Raw genomic sequence first — 16,210 nt, 5'->3', positions numbered from 1 at the left:
GTTGCGTTTGCTTTGAATTAAATATAATGCAAAGCAAAACATTGCGGAGGTTTTCTCCCAAAATTTCGGTGGCTGATTTAAAAGTGTGCAAAACTTTGCTCTGTGTCTTTCTCTCTACCCTGTTTGGGGTTTTTTTGTTTTTTTTTTTTTTTTTTTTTCCTGTTATCCTAAAGTTAGGACCTGGAGGGGACATTCTACTTCCATGCTGAAACAGAAAGTGTTTTGTGTGCTCCCTAGATCTTTTCCAGAATATTTTGAGGCTGTATATGGACTTAGAGAACTGTAAACAATTTTTTGGAAAAACCAAAAACCTCAAGTAGCTGCTGCAAAGCACAAGATATAATTTTAATCTACTTTACAGGGAAGTTGGAAGGGATTAATTAAGCAGTTAATTATTAACCTGAGCTTTATGTTAGTGCAAAGTACTGAGTAAATGTATTCATAAGGAAATGATGAGAAGTAAATTACCTTTTAGAAAGGAGAATCTGAAGAAGGGTCATGCAAAACTATACTGGAACTGCTGGGGAAAGCTCAAAACCCCTTTTTTTTTTTTTTGAAGTTGAGGAAATTGTACATTGAAGGTGGAATTAGTGACATAGCCTAGCTCAATATTCAAGAGGAAACTTCCTACCCACAAGTACCAAACATTCCTCCTTAGCTTACAAAGTTTTGAAGAACTTTCAACTTTTGCTTTCAAAAATACATTTTCCCCCCTCCAATATGACTTTCATTTTTCTGTTTTGGCTTTTCTTTTTTTGTTTCTTTTGGGATATTTTTGAGTGGTTTTTTTTTTTGGGTGTTTTTTTTTTCTTTTGTTTTTTTTTCTAGTTAGTTTTTGGCTGGTTTTTGTTGGTTTTTTGGGAGGCTATTTCACTTCAACCTGCAGCTTCACCTTTCCCTACCCATTAAATTAAGGCTCTAGCAAGCTGCAGGGGAGTGATGGCACAGAAGAAGAAGAAGGAAGACAGCAGAGATCTCACCCCAACACACACCCACAAAACCAAAATCCATCAAGACCCCCTCGATGAGCCTGGAGGGATCTCCCACCAGCTGCTGCCAGAGCCCTACAGCAGAAAGGCCCCAAAGAAAGTTTTGTGCTCCTTGGTGTAATCCACCAGCTTGATGTCACTCACGTTGACCATCAGCTTGTCTCCCACCTCCAAGGAGACAACAGCGCCCAAATAAATGGGCTGGAACCAACCATTGCCGTTCTCACTGAGGGTCTTGGTGCCCATCAGCAGCTGGGTGGGCTCGGGGTAGCTGTCAGTGACCTTGGTGATGATCTCAGTGACAGAGCTGGTCTTGTGGCTGCTCTCAACGGGCCCTCGGAACGTGACCTGAGCGTACACATAGTAGTCCCCAGACACAGGAATCACCAGGGCGTTGCTGGAATAACTCAGGTTGTTCTTGGTGAAGGCCAGGCCTCGCTTGTCTTCCCACTGCAGGATGGGCAGGTGGCTCCCCACAGCGCTGGCCAGGTCCTGCTTCTTCACTGCACGAGGGAGAGAGAGGGAGAGGAGGGTGGGTGAGGTCGCCACAGCCAGGGGTGTGGATGCAGCAGGAAATCTCTGCTCCAAAGGGGGAGGAATTTAAACAGACTGAGCAAAATGCTGGGACAGAAATGTTCATATTTCACAGCTTGCTAACTTGCTGCAGGACAACTGTCCAGTGGTATTTTCCCACAGGGAGTCCAGATCTGAGCTGCCACGGCTGAAAGCCAAGGGTGCTCTAGGAAGATCTTGACAGTGTAAGCTGTGCCTGGGGGTCCTGGTTGTGGGTCAGACCCCAAAAGATGAGCTGTCCCTCCTCAAGGCTGAGTCTCCTGGCACTGGGAAGCAATGGAGATGGCTTTACCTTCCCATCTCACCCATTTCCAGAGTGAAAACCTTGTCCTTAAGTGACACGAGCACTGCGACAGTTGCAGCATGCTTGCACCTAAGGGCTGGGGACAGGAAGAGGACACTCTAAACCATCTTTTCCTTCAGAAGGGGTGAATTGAAATTCTATTTCTTAGAAAGACACTGCTGAGCTTGCAAAATGTCCACACTGGTCACCAGGATGTGTCACCAAGCACTGAGACACTTGGACTTCTCTTCTGGCCAAGCTTCTTCTTCAGGGGCTTGGGGCTCCCCAGCCCTTCTCCTCCTGAGTGCTCTCAGTGACAACTTTTGTAGAATTGCTTTTGCTTTACCAAGGTCACTGGATTTTAGCAAAAGCCCCAAAGACCCCACTGTGCTTCAAGGGGGTCTAATTCCAAAGCAACACATTGTATTTTAAACCATTCTTATTCCCATCTTTCCCTTTTTTTTTTTCTTTAAAGCTTTTCTGGAATAAAATGCTACTTTTGGACTCAGCCCCAACATTCCTCCAGGCTTTTTTTTCCCACTCTTGTGGTGAGCTGATTACAAGCAGAGCTCCAGTCCTGACCCCAGCATCAATCTGATCCAAGCTGAGGATGCTTCCCAGCATGCAGGGGAAAAATTAGGGAATTGCTGCCCTTTTGCCTTCACCACTTTGATTTCTCACACACAACAGAGAGGACAATAAACCTCAGCCCTTGCATGCTTTTCTGCAGGGAATCAAGAGTTGTCTCTGCTCTTTACTGACTGCCACATAGAATTGTTGTGCTAAAACAGCAGCAGTGCGGAGAAGAGGATAAAAAGCATCAAGATTATCTCAGGTATTAAAATGAACCTGGAAAATGAATGATGAATGCTTAGAAAAGATTGAGGGAACAGAGTTCCAGCAACTGAGACCTTTTAAATGAGCTTGCATTCATGCTTAAAGTTGATTTTTATTCAGTATTTGGGGAAGGGAGGTGTGTGCATGGGAAGGAGGGCAAATGGGATGCAGGTGAGGGAAGGCTTTGGAATTCCTTTGGCAATAACCATTAGGTCCATCCTGGGTGAAATGAGACTCAGAAAAAGGAATGTGTTCATGCCCCAGTGGCATCTGCTTCCCTCTTTTCCAACAATAAATAATCCATGAGGAGACAGGAAGCTGTTAGGAGTGCAATTGCATTTATATTCTCTGAGTAGCACAACAAAATAATGGCCTTTTTGGGGTTTTTTTTTTTAGTGCTGCTGAAATATCAAATCTTTCTGATCTTTTCCCAGGAGGCAAAGTGGATGAGGAAAGTATTTCAGGGAAGGGGAAGACAGACAGGGATTATGGCAGCAAAGAAAGCTAAATTATAGAAATATTATAAAGTTTAGAGGCAATGGAGCTTTGACACTGAGAGGGGAATAAAAGAAAGTGAAAGTGCTCCTGGTCTGCCTTCATCTGCATCCACCTCTCAGTTTAGGGACTGTCTGAATCCTGGGAAAAGCTCAGCTAGCTTTGGATCGCTCTAAGGTTTGCATCAGCTTGGAGCAATTCATCTCAGAGAGCAGAGGAAATCTTGCTTGAGGTGGGAAGGATGAGGAAAGATCTGAATAATTCCAGAAAATGTCCTGGGCTTTATTCCATCTCTGGAATTTTGGGGGAAACATGAAGAGAAGCTGCCTGTGAAATATTCTTTTCTTGTAGAATGATGCATTTAAAATGTCAATGACACTCAATTCCACAATGATTTTTTATATTAGTTATAAAATAGATTTTGTTAGTTATAGAATATGATAAGATCTCAAATGAACTACATGACTTCCTAACTTTTAGAATTAGTCAGGTTTCACAACTCTAACCTCCCTTTTAGGGTGAATCTCCCTCTATTGATGCTCTCTACTTTCAAGTTCATTACTTTTTCCCATGCTTTCAGTAACAGGAGAATAAAATGAATGTTCAAGTGCTTTTTAATACAGCACAGCTCCTTTTCTAGCAGCAGATGTACTTTGTACTTGTCATTTATTTATTTATTTCCTAATTTCTGGAGCTCTACTTCCTGCAAATATACCTATGAGGCTAATTCTTAAAGGAATTAAAATCTGCTTTTAATAAGAGATTCATTGCCATAGTTCCTTCTGTTTTCTCACACACTATAAATTTCTGGCATCCCTTAATTCTCCTGTCCCCAAATCCCTTTTGGTTCAGTCCCTTGCTGGAGAATCCCTGCTGCCTGTCAGATTTGGGGTGTATTTTGTGCTGAATTTGTGGGGTTTCTGCAGTTCTCAGCACCAATGGCAGGGCCTATTCCTGAACTCTGAGTCTCAGCAAGAGACTGGGGCCTGTGGTGAAGCCCTTTTGGGGCAGGGTCCTGTGTCCTCTGGTGCTCCAGTTCATGCCCTGAGGATTTAATAAACGTAATTTGGAAGCAGAAATGAAGCTCTGCCCAGATTTAGAGGGGGTTTGGGGAAACACCAGCATGAGGAACACAAACCAGGTCCTGCAGCATTGGTCACTGTGCCACAGGCTGGTGACAAGAAGGAACAGGCACTGCCCTGAATCCTGACCCCAAATCCAACTAAATAATTGGGGAGGGGATGATGGCAAGGCAAGGAGAAGCCCCAAGTAAACATTAATGCACAGGAGAAAATGGGCTTGGAGGGAACTCTGAGCTGGGTATTGGCACATCTCAGTAGGTGAAGTCATCAGGGAGGGGAGATATTGATACCAGTCTGGATGAATAAAAATTCTCAGTGTGAGTTAAAAAGGCCAAGAGCAGCTGGAAGATTATTATGAAGGAACAGACACCAAAACATGGAGCTATTCTGCTACTGCCAATTAATCAGTGCATTCCCAAAGAACCTCATCCAATTCTCATTCCTCTCCCTCCTCTGCTCTCACCTTTGCAAGAGATGTGCCTAAAACTAGAAAAAGACAGAACAAAGGTGTGGAAGAGATTTCCTACAATTTAGGATTTGTAGTCTGCCACCTTCATGTTGAATAAGGCACCTGAGGTGGGGGAATGTAACTAGGATCAGGAGAATAATTATTCCTTTTACACTTTCGATGCGCAAGTCATGGTTTCTGAGAAGAGAAAACCAGGGTGGAACCCAAGATATTATTATGCACAGAGTTGAAAATAACAGGAAATATTTTCTGCCTGCAAAGTGCTGTCGAGCTGGGAAAGTCATTCCCACAGGGAGAAGCACCAGGAATATGTTCAGGCTAAGAAAAGGTCAAAGATAATCCATAGATATTGGGTTCCTTGATGACTACATAGCACAGCACAGAAAGGAGAGGGAAAATTCCCTCAAGTTTCCCCTTTTCTTGCTCCTTTCGATGGCCAGCAGTGACTGGCCCTCAGTGGAATGCCAGAGAGGATGGACACAGTCCCAGGGAGGCCGCCTGGGAATGATGGCAAAGGAATTTTTGTAAATATGGGGGGTGAAGAAATTTGGAGAAAACTGCTGGGTGTTTCCCCGTGGCAGCTGGGTTTTTGTGCAACCCAGGGAAGTTCCCAGCAGCAGAGAAGAGCTTTGGCTGCTCCTCTGAGTCACTGGAGCCTCTGGGTCTCTCTGCCATGGGGGATTTAAAAACCCAAAACCTTACAGCAGCAAACATGGTCCTCTTGCTCCTTAAAACTTGCACTTAAGCAAAGATGTGATTGTGGACAAGGTCAGGTCAGGTTTGGAGCTCCAGAAACCCCTGTGTCAAAGGGAAAGGCACCAAGGATGTGCACCAGGGAGGAGCTGATGATCAAGGAAAGGAAATTCTGCTGGGAAATACATCAGCCCTGAGCTGCAGATTGATCAGACCCTGGGGGTGGATTTGGATCTCTGCAGAAGGGTTTGAGAGAAACATCCCTGCACTTCCTGCAGTTTTCAAGTTGCAAAGTGCACCCTGGGACAGCACTCGGGGTGTTGGGGTGGCCTCTGCAGTGAGCTGTACTTTGGAGAGGGATAAATGGACTCAGGCCAGCTGGAAAACCCTTTGGCACTCACTCCATCCACACTGGAACCAGACAGGAACTTTTCTCTGGGAATACCTAAATTTTCCATGTGGGTGGAGGTGGTGATATGGGGACCTTAGAGATGCTGGCAGCCCCTTGGAAAGGCATGGAAACCTCTTGGAAAGGCATGGAAACTCTTTGGAAAGGCATGGAAACTTATTGGAAAGGCATGGAAACCTCTTGGAAAGGCATGGAAACCTCTTGGAAAAGCATGGAAACTTCTTGGAAAGACATGATAACTCATTGGAAAGGCCTGGAAGCTCTTTGGAAAGGCCTGGCAGCCGACCCTGTGATAGGATTGTGATGGCACCTTCCTAAGACAACATAAAAGCCTGGAGGTCTCAGCTTGGAGTTACCCTTTCCCTGCTTGCTCTGAAATGTGTTAGAGATTATCTCACTGAAAACAGGAGGGAGGATTTATAGGAGTATGGTGTGTATGGTTTGAGTCAGGCCTTGCAGAAAAATAAAATAAAACCGGCCTGATTTGACCTGATTTTGTTCCAAAACTTGTAATTCTTGCCAATTCAGTGCTCCACGAGGGCTCACATGAGCTCCTTCCTTGCCTTTTCTGGAGGATTCAGCAGATCACTGAGACATTAGGTACCTGTTCCAGTTCAGTTACAAAAGCTGGTCATTCAATAAAAGAAACAGCTCAGAAAAGTGACATTTCTGTCAGCTGTCCCTTCGTGGGCCCTTTCCTACAGACACACTGCACTCAGTCTGGCATGCTCCACAAGGCAAAGCTGATTATTCTGTTCCCCTGTTTGCTGCAACACCTGCTCCTATCAGATCCACACAGACCAAGGTTACTGAACCACAACATTGGCTGTAAAAAGGATTTATTTGTGAACAAGAATTACCTGTCAGGTGAGCTCGTGGCTTCTCTGCGCTGGAAAGTGTGTCTGTCACTGAGAGAAAAGGGGAAAAAATGGTGTGAGGATGTTTGCTGCTGTTCAATAATAAAATCACAGAATATCCTGAGCTGGAATGGACCCACAGGATCACCCAGCCCAGCTCCTGGCCCTGCCCAGACCCCCACCAACCCCACCTGGGCATCCCTGGCAGCGCTGGCCCAACGCTCCTGGAGCTCTGGCAGCCTCGGGGCCGTGCCCATTCCCTGGGGAGCCTGGGCAGTGCCAGCACCCTCTGGGGGAAGAACCTTCCCTAAGTCAGCAAAATATGAGTGGTGAGTGATGCCCATGAGGAAATGTGCAGGCCCTCTCCCTTCTGCAGAGTGGGGAATGATGTGCTGTGATCTCTCACTGACACCTCTGAGGTGATAACATGCAAACGAGGGGGTTTCTCAGAGCTGCTGCAGCACCAGCAGGGCACATTGTGGCTGTGTCCTGAACTGCTGGAGGGCGAACAGAGGGGAAGTGTGAGGAGCACAGGCTCCCAAATCCCTGCTCGTGCTTCAGGGAGTCCCTCTGACCCTGCAGAGTTGTGGGGGAAGCCTGTGCCTGCACAGCTTTGACAGCCCGGCGTTAGAAATGCTCCCATATCACTCTGCCCACAGTTATCTCCCTGCATCTTCTCCCCCAGTGTGCCCGGGCTGGTTTGTCTGGGCGGCATTGGGGTGGTGAGGGCACAGGGCAGTGGGGAGGTGTGCTGGGATTGCAGCACCGGAGGGGAAAGGGTGGCAAACTCACCAGCAGCCACTGCTCGTTGCTTCAGAAAGTGAGAGTCCCTCTCCTCTGTGACCTGCAGGGGACAGTGACAGGAGTCAGCTCAGAGGGTCTTGTATGAATTATCCCAGAACATGAACAGCAGCAGTAACTTCAGTGAATTCAGATGGAGCATTTTGGCAAAAAGGTGAGCCCTGACACGTCTTTGCTTCACTGCAAAGCATTTCTGCTGTTGGTTTAGAACTGCCTTCATCTCTGCCAGGGTTCCAGGACCCTGGGGGAGGTTTTTTAGATTCTGAGCTGGACAAGCCCTTGGCACAGCTGGGAGAGCAGCAGCAGAGAGGCCAGCGTGACCCAGCCACGCGGAGATGGCGACTGTCCAGCACTGCTGCTTGGAGCTTCTCCTGCCCTTAACCTGCCCTCAATCCAGGCACAGCAAGCAGAGCAGAGTGAGAGATTCTCCTCAAGGCAGGGCAGGTCTGAGCCTTTACAGGAGCAAAGGCTCTCTACAACACCAGCAGAGAGACAGAGGTGGATCAGCTCCACCTGCCTTTTGTCCTGCACCCGGACTAAGCCTGTTCCTTGGGTCTGTGTGGAATTTTGGGGGACCTCCTGGGGAGGCAGGAGCCGAGCAGAGCCGAGGGAGCAGCTGCAGGGTGAGCTCTGCTGCTCAGAGCCTGCTCTGGGGAAGGCTTATCCTTCCTCTCCTCTGCAATTCCCTTGTGGAGCTGGGCACTCCCATTCCCCCCGGGCAGGACATGGCCCTGGGCCCTGCCCTGCCGCCACTGAGCTCCAGCAGCTCCGGGGGACTGTGCCTGTCACACCGTGCCCTGAGTCACCTGCTGCTCCCGAGTCACCTGAGTCACCTGCTGCGCCTCCTGAGCCACCTGGGCATGGCACGGCCAGGGCTGCGCACCCTGGCAGCTCCAGAGGGAGCATGCTGGGGGTGCTGGGGGTGCTGGGGGATGCTGGGGGTGCTGGGGTATGTTGGACGAGGCTGGGGATGCTGTGAGATGGTCGGGGGTGCTGGGGATGTTGGGGGATGCTGGGGGATGCTGTGGGATGCTGGGGGATGCTGGGGGATGTTGTGGGATGCTGGGGATGCTGGGGGAGGCTGGGGGATGCTGGGGGATGTTGTGGGATGCTGGGGATGCTGTGGGATGACGGGGGATGCTGGGGGGTGCTGGGGATGCTGGGAGATGCTGGGACATGTTGTGGGATGCTGTGGGATGCTGTGGGATGCTGGGGGATGCTGTGGGAGGCTGGGGGATGCTGGGGGGTGCTGTGGGAGGCTGGGGGATGCTGGGGGATGTTGTGGGATGCTGGGGATGCTGTGGGATGATGGGGGATGCTGTGGGATGCTGGGGGATGTTGTGGGATGCTGGGGATGCTGTGGGATGATGGGGGATGCTGGGGGGTGCTGTGGGAGGCTGGGGGATGCTGGGGGGTGCTGTGGGAGGCTGGGGGATGCTGGGGGATGTTGTGGGATGCTGGGGATGCTGTGGGATGATGGGGGATGCTGGGAGATGCTGGGAGATGTTGTGGGATGCTGGGGATGCTGTGGGATGCTGGGGGATGCTGTGGGATGCTGGGGGATGTTGTGGGATGCTGGGGATGCTGTGGGATGCTGGGGGATGCTGGGGGAGGCTGAGGGATGCTGGGGGATGTTGTGGGATGCTGAGGATGCTGTGGGAGGCTGGGGGATGCTGGGGGATGTTGTGGGAGGCTGGGGGATGCTGGGGGGTGCTGTGGGAGGCTGGGGGATGCTGGGGGGTGCTGGGGATTCTGGGGATGCTGGGGACAGTGCAGGATGCTGTGGGGTGCTGGGGGATTCTGGGCATGGTGGGGTATGCTGCCTCTGCATCCAGCCTCACAGGGCTGTGAGGAGCAGCCCTTGGAGAAGCCTGGGTTGTGCTGACCCTCAGGGCTGACCCACAGGATTGACCCTCAGGGCTGACCTCAGAGCTGTCAGGAACCCCCATCCCAGAGCATCTTTCAGGAGCACACAGGGCTGGCACGGTGTGTTTTACGGACAGACACCAACACCACACTGAATAAACTAAACTGAATAAACTGAATAAACTAAATAAACCACCCCTGGTCAGCTCATAGCAAAGTATTTGAGGCACTTTGCCCAAAAAAAAAAAAAAAGGAAACAATATCAATATCTAGATGCTTCTGCTGGCTGTGTCTCACACAGCTTCAAACACTGCAGGAGAAGGAGAAAATAGATAATTTATATTGGCTGGGGAAGGGGAATGTTTGTGGAAGAAGAGTCAGCCTGCCTGGGGTTGGGGGCTGCTGGCCGCTCCAGGAAACCCAAAAATAGTTTAATGTTTTACTGGAAGTAAACATCCGTGTGCTCCTGCAGAAAACAGCCATTTCTAAAATAGCTGCTCCAGTGTGGTGGGTAAAAAATGAAGAAGGAAAACAGTAGGAAAATTCTCTATTTTTTTTTTTCAGCCTCCTGGCAGAGTCTGGTGTGAACTTCCAGTGTGGGGCTGAGGGAAAATTGATGCTGTGCTGTCCAGCAGATTTCTGAGCCTTTCACTGTGTGTGAGGAGTTTCAAAGTGCTGCTTTCTGTGGTGACTAACCATGAGTGCCCTGTTGATGTGACTCAGACACAGCCTGGTGACTTTGTCCCTGCCCTGGTGGGAAGCACAAGGTCAGAATTAAGGATTTCCCTCACAGTCCCCTGGCTTTCAGCCAGGTGTATTCACCTAGGAGTATATTTACACATTCCCTGTGTGGCATTTCTTACCTATTACACAAGTGACTAATTCTCAGTAGTGATCCTATTCTCTAAGGATTCTGCAGCCAGGGAAAAAAAATCAATCCCAAACCTATATTTAAGAATGTAACTTCTGTGGAACTGTTTACACACTTGAAGCTTAACTTCTACTGAAGTTCCTTGTATAAACTTGGATGTTGCAATCCAAACAGAGGTGGCAGGAAAATGGGAAGGAGAGCAAGAAGAATTCTGCTTCTTTATAAAAGATAACAAAAAGGTTTTGTTTAAACCTAAATTTACTTGTTTCCTAAGAAATCCAGCTGGAAACTCCAGGGGCAGGAGCTGCATTCAGAGATGCTGAAAGACAGAGCAGACGAGCAAGGGGACACAGCAAGGTGTGAAATTATTCTGTTGCTGGGCAAAGGTATGGCTGTTATTTTTTTACCTAATTGTGCTATCTCATAAAGGTGTAAATATAAATACAAATCTCCTACAGAAGATGCTTTAGCAGTAGCAATGCTGTGTAATGACCAGGTATCACAAATTCTTGTTCTGAATAGGCACAGATACTGTGCATTGATGGGGAGGGAGCACTGAGACAATAGAGAGAACATTCACACAATCAGTGCTTTTCTCTCTTTTCCCTTTCTTGCTCAGCTGCGGTTCTGAAAAGTTCACAGCTTCAGTTTTCCCTTTGGTTACTGTGGAGAGCCCAACCACTGAGTGATGTTGAAAATCCCACCTTGAGCTGACTCACAGATATTTGGACAGGCAGCTCCAATGACCCTGGGGATTGCTGTGTGCAGAACACTTCTGGTACCACAAATGTCCAAAAAGCCCTGGTGCATTTATATCCAGGTATTGCTAAGCCCAAAAAGAAGGATTGCTGTCCAATGGCATGGCAAGAGCAGCTGGCACTGCAGGCAGAGGGACTGGTAAGCAGAAAAGCCCCAGCTCCTCCATGCACTCCATTTCCAGCACCGCTTCACAGGGAGGATCTCTGCAGGCCATCTGCAGTACATAAACCCAATCTTTTCTAACTCCCGAGATGCTGCATGGCCTGGGCTGGGAATTTTTGGCAGCAAGCCAGTAAAAACTGGCTTCAATCAGAACATTTTACTGCCCAGTGGAATGCTGTACCCAAGGCATGTGCCCACAAGGAACATCTGCATCCAGCAGCAGTGGCCAGGCAGGGATTTAACTGGTGCTGGCTTTGGAAGGGGAATCCCAACACCTGGGTCCATCCAGGTGTGCTTGCTGGTCCTCCCCAGGCATTTCTCCTTCCCCAAAGATCAGGAAGCCTTTTGAGGTTCTCCTTCCTTTGTGGGCAGGCCATGAGGGCAGATCTCTCCTGGGATTTGTTGCCAGCTTTCCGGCAGGATCCAGGTGGAGTCTGGGATTTTCCAGTTCCTCCTGCTCTGCAGCAGGTCCCTTCTCCACTGCCAGCTGACATGGCACAGACCTGGCACACAGCTGCACATCCAACCCCTGGGACAGGGTTTGGAATTCCTCGTTATGCTTCCTGTGGCCCTGATGTGCCAAGGATGCCATGAAAAATAAACCCAAATACCAACTTCTCCAGGCCACAGGACTTGATGCTTCACTGAGTGGGATGCTAAGGCAGCCAGAGCTGCTCTCCTGTGCCATTCCATTGATGGTTTTGGGAACTCAGCCCGAAACTTGGTTTCCCTTTGAGGAAGGATGGCCCTTTCTCCAGCAGGGTACCACTATGGCCTTAATATAGATTTTCTGCTATTAACACAAGTCACGTGTTCTGGTTTGAAAAACCCTTTTTCCTCTCCTCACTCTGGACTGAAGCACAAAATAAAGTAATTTCTCTTTCCCAAAGGAGCAGTGGATGGAGCCTGGCAGCTGTCCAGGGAAAACCATCACCAGACTGCATTATTCATTCAAGATGCATCACACCATGACACACAGAGAACACTGGTGGCCCACACATGTTGCTGTAATGATATAACTTGCTCTCCTTTTTCCTGAAACGGACATTTCCAGTGAAAGAGATGAGTTTGCATCCCTTCAGAGGCACCAAGTGACACCACGTGCACCCACGGTGAGGCAGGGATGACCAACTTGCCTCGCCCTGCGGGCAGCTTGCCCAGGGACACTCCCCTGTTGCACAAACCTTCCCAGGCTTCCCTTCTCCTCCTTGCTCCAGGAAGGACTCAGGAATTCACTCCATCTGCTCCTCGCCTGCTGAGTCCCTCCCTCCTCCCAGGACTGTCCCCAGAGCACTCGAAGGTGACAATCGTGTGTGGGCAGAGCTCTGTGGGGCAACCAGAGGACTCCTTCCGTGGGCTGCAAGGGTCAGGAGGCCAATACTCATCTGGGGAAAACTCAGGGCTGCCCACTCATCCCACAGTGCCCAGGGCACCCACACCCCAAAACCAGAGCTCCAGAGAGCTCTGCCACTCGTGGCTGGTCCTAAAAGTCCTGATCCGAGCTGTCAATGGGGCACATGAGGACGGAGCCATTTAGCAAACTTTGAATGCAGAAGGAAATGCAAAAAGACATTTTCCTGAGAGCTTTTATGCCCAGAAATATTCCCAGGGACTGAACCAGCCTGAACCTGCAGGCTCCTGGGGGATATGGCTCCTTGGGGCATCCAGAGCCAGCCACACGGGTAGAGACATCCACCCCTCTGTGCTGTCCTGCTGGACACCACCGATGAGCACAGAGAGCAGCAGAGTGAATGAAACATCGGGAACAGGCAGGGCCCAGCTGAGGTGCAGCTCCTCCCACAGCACCCAGGGCACCCCGCCAGCCCCAGTGACCTTCCTCTTCCTCCCTGGGACTCACAGAGGTTGTAACTCATCTGATCACCTCGTAACATCATTGTGGAAATATGATGTGTTCCTAAGTGGGAGCAGGTGCATGGGAATGCACACCAGCATTGCAATTCCGACCGTTTACATTGTGCTCTTCCTCTTAAGAAGCCAAACCCACTCATAAAAAAACCCTTTTCTCTGCTAACCCTGACAATAGGGTCACGATCCAGGAACGCATTGGATTGATTAAAGAAGTTAACACTTTATTCTTCTGCTCCAAGATTTCAAGACTGAACTGTTCTTCTCTCGTGGGACACAAACAAACCCAGAGCATCAGCAGAGGATGCCCAAAGCACCTTGTGAATTTTACCCCCAACCTTGAGTAGCACCCAGCTTTCCAAGCTCCTCCACGTTCAGCCTCTGCTCTGCTGTAATTCCACATTTCTGGAACTGAAGGCCTCCAGATCCTCTCAGATCATGCCCAGCCCCTGAAGCAACCTGTGCTCTGGCACCTGCAGGTAGGGCAGCCTGGGTTTCTACAGCTGGAACCGACGGCAATGACACAGTCACGGCAGCATCACAGCTCATACCCTCAAGGAATTGCCAGATTTAACAACCCGAGGGGCTGCACCAGGTTAGAGCCAGGTCAGACAGAGGATGCTGCACCCTGAGCTTGGCATCCCCCGGGCAGAGCAGCCTCGGGGACACAGCGGGGCCAGCACAGCCCTGGGAGCCACCAGCAGAGGCGCAGCCGCGGCTCTCACCCTCCCTAAACATCCCTGGGCTAAACGTGAGCCAGGTGACAAACCTGCCTTCGAGGCCACTGAAAACCAACCCCCCTTTCTGAGGCCCTCAATCCTGCTGATTAACTGTGGAATTTCAGTCCTGAAGCTAAAATTCAAAGCTTAATTCATCAGACCTACAGCATGAGGTGTTCCTGCTGAACTCACGGCTTCCCGTGGGAATAAGCACTTGCAGGACGAATGGAGCAGCATGGAAGAGGGTTGGAAGCAGCAGAGCAGAAGTTTGTACAGCTGTGAGTAAAGTGAAAGTAGCTGTCTGGCAAAGGAGAAGAGCTGAGAAGAGCCCTGGACTGAGAGAGAGTTTTAGTGGAGAGTTAAAAACGATGCAAAGTTTAGGGTTAGACTCTCTTAACTGTCTCAAAAATCGGATCTCCGCAGAAGTTCACATTAATAAAAATTAATTATCCACCAGAGCTGTAGCTGTCAGCCCAGTGACGGGTGACTGACCCACTGACATCAGCAGATCTTCCTGAAATCAGACACGGAGAGGGGAAGCCACAGATTTAACCCAAAAGAAGGGAGGGAAATGACCCATAGCATCAAAAATCTGGCAGAAATCAGTGCACAGACAGTGATTTTCACCAAGCAGTGATTTTTTAAGCATTCCCTGCGGCACAGCAATAAAAGTTTTAAAGTCATGTACTCCTGAAACCAGACAATGCAAGGGGAAGCCACAGATTTAACCCAAAAGGAGGGAAATGAACCATAGCAAAAATCTGGCAGAAATCAGTGCACAGACAGTGATTTTCACCAAGCAGTGATTTTATAAAGCATTCCCTGCCGCACAGCAATAAAAGTGTCAAAGCCATGTACTCTGCTTGTGACCCCAGTGAAAGTGAGGAACCGTTAGTTAAAAAGAACGAGCAATAATTAGATTTATCCTCAGGGTGAGGAAGAAGGAATGCAACAGCGAGCCTCAGACGTGCCCTCGAACACGCGAAATTCATCAAGAGCACTAAAAGCACTCCACAGCGGCTCCGCTCGGAGGCGCGGACGGGGACTCAGGTGCGCCCGTGCCTTACCTGGCTGCCGCAGGAGCTGGGCGCTCGCAGGTTCCCGACCAGCAGGTAGGCAGTGGGCAGCATGAGCAGCAGCACGGCCAGCAGGCAGAGCAGCAGCGCGCAGCGGATCCTCCTGAGATCCTGGCGGAGGCGCATCCCGGCGCCGTGCCCGCTGCCGGCAGCCTCCGCGCCCATCTCCACCGCGCTCGCCATGGCAGCAGCGCCGGGCTCGTCCTGCGAGGGAGCCGGGCACCGCCAAACCTCCAGTGGCGCCTGCCCTGCATGGAGACCCCCATTAAATAAGAGCTGTCCCGAGTGTGGGAAGGCACCGGCGCGCACACCCTCCCTCCCTCCCGAGGAATGCGCCGCCTACAATAGAAACCCGGCAGGAGCAGCGGGAGCGCTCCCCGCGCTGCCGGGGCCGGCTCCTGCCTCCGACCGCTCCTGCTCCCCCCGCTCCCTGCAGGAGGAAGCCAGGAAAGTCCCGGTGGGCGGAACCAGGATCAACCCTCCTGCTGCTGCTGCTGCTGCCGGGCTGCATCGGCTCCGCAAGATTTTTCGCCTGGCAGAGGGAACGTGAAACCGATGGGAGTGAAAGTGAGAAGCAGGGGGAGAGCGAGAGGCAGAGGCGAGCGCAGCCCGGCAGTTTCTTCTTTCCCAGAGAAAGGGGAAGAGGCTTTTGGGGAAGGTGAGATGACAGGAAGCAAGTGACCCCAAAGAACGGGCCCGGTTCTCTGAAGTGTTGCTTCATCCCCTCATTTTAGCAGAATTCACAAGAGGCTTCCCGTTGCTCAATGTGCACCTTTTGCACCAAACCGTCGGGGCTTAGGCCCAAAATTGGATGTTTGTCTGCAATGGGGCTCATCTTCTCCCAAATCATCTTAATTAAAAATCTTAACAAAATGTTGTGCTCTCACAGGAGTCTGTTATTGCTGCTTGTACAAGTGTGATTTTACTGTACTTGAGGGAAAATGATGTCAGTGTTACTTGGCTGGCAGCTGCTATCCCTGACAGCAGAGAGGGGCTGCAGCCTGTGGAGATCCTCTGGAGCTGGTCAGCAGCACAGCCGGGAGAAACAAGCTCTGCTGGCAGCCGATGTCCCGCTGGAAGGGATTCCTGTATCCCAGGAAAGTTCCTTCCTTGCTCCCTGCCACTCTGCAGCAGCCCACCCTCCCCAAGGAAATCCATTCATTTAGGAAGGGCTTGGCATGCAGATGTTGCCATTTAGACTTGCCCAGACTGTTGAAAATGGATTTTTTTTTTTTTTTTGTCCCCAGGAAAATTCTCATTAAAACAGGAACTTTCATTGAGGTGTATGTGAACACACAGTGATGTGCAGGAACTTCTCCATTTTCCCTGGGTAGAGAAACAGGCTGGAAACTTCAACACTATTTTTAGTGAGAGAGATTTGGTTCCCCCCACCTCCCCATGAA

At 50.0% G+C, this 16,210-nt stretch overlaps 1 protein-coding gene across 1 annotated transcript; it reads right to left on the bottom strand.

Annotated features, from left to right (window-relative positions):
* Nucleotides 1-952: 952 nt before the first annotated feature.
* Nucleotides 953-15,209, bottom strand: TNFSF15 (TNF superfamily member 15). The gene is made up of 4 exons (XM_068211489.1): nt 14,799-15,209; nt 7,480-7,531; nt 6,691-6,738; nt 953-1,492 (listed from the first exon to the last, which is right to left on the bottom strand). The coding sequence occupies exons 1-4, from the start codon at nt 14,988-14,990 to the stop codon at nt 1,065-1,067; spliced, it is 720 nt and encodes a 239-aa protein (XP_068067590.1). The 5' UTR covers nt 14,991-15,209; the 3' UTR covers nt 953-1,064.
* Between the last annotated feature and the right edge of the window lie 1,001 nt (nt 15,210-16,210).

The sequence above is a fragment of the Anomalospiza imberbis genome, chromosome 21, assembly GCF_031753505.1.
Source record: "Anomalospiza imberbis isolate Cuckoo-Finch-1a 21T00152 chromosome 21, ASM3175350v1, whole genome shotgun sequence".
In the NCBI taxonomy this organism is placed as follows: domain Eukaryota; kingdom Metazoa; phylum Chordata; class Aves; order Passeriformes; family Viduidae; genus Anomalospiza; species Anomalospiza imberbis.
This window is presented reverse-complemented; position numbering and strand designations above follow the sequence as displayed.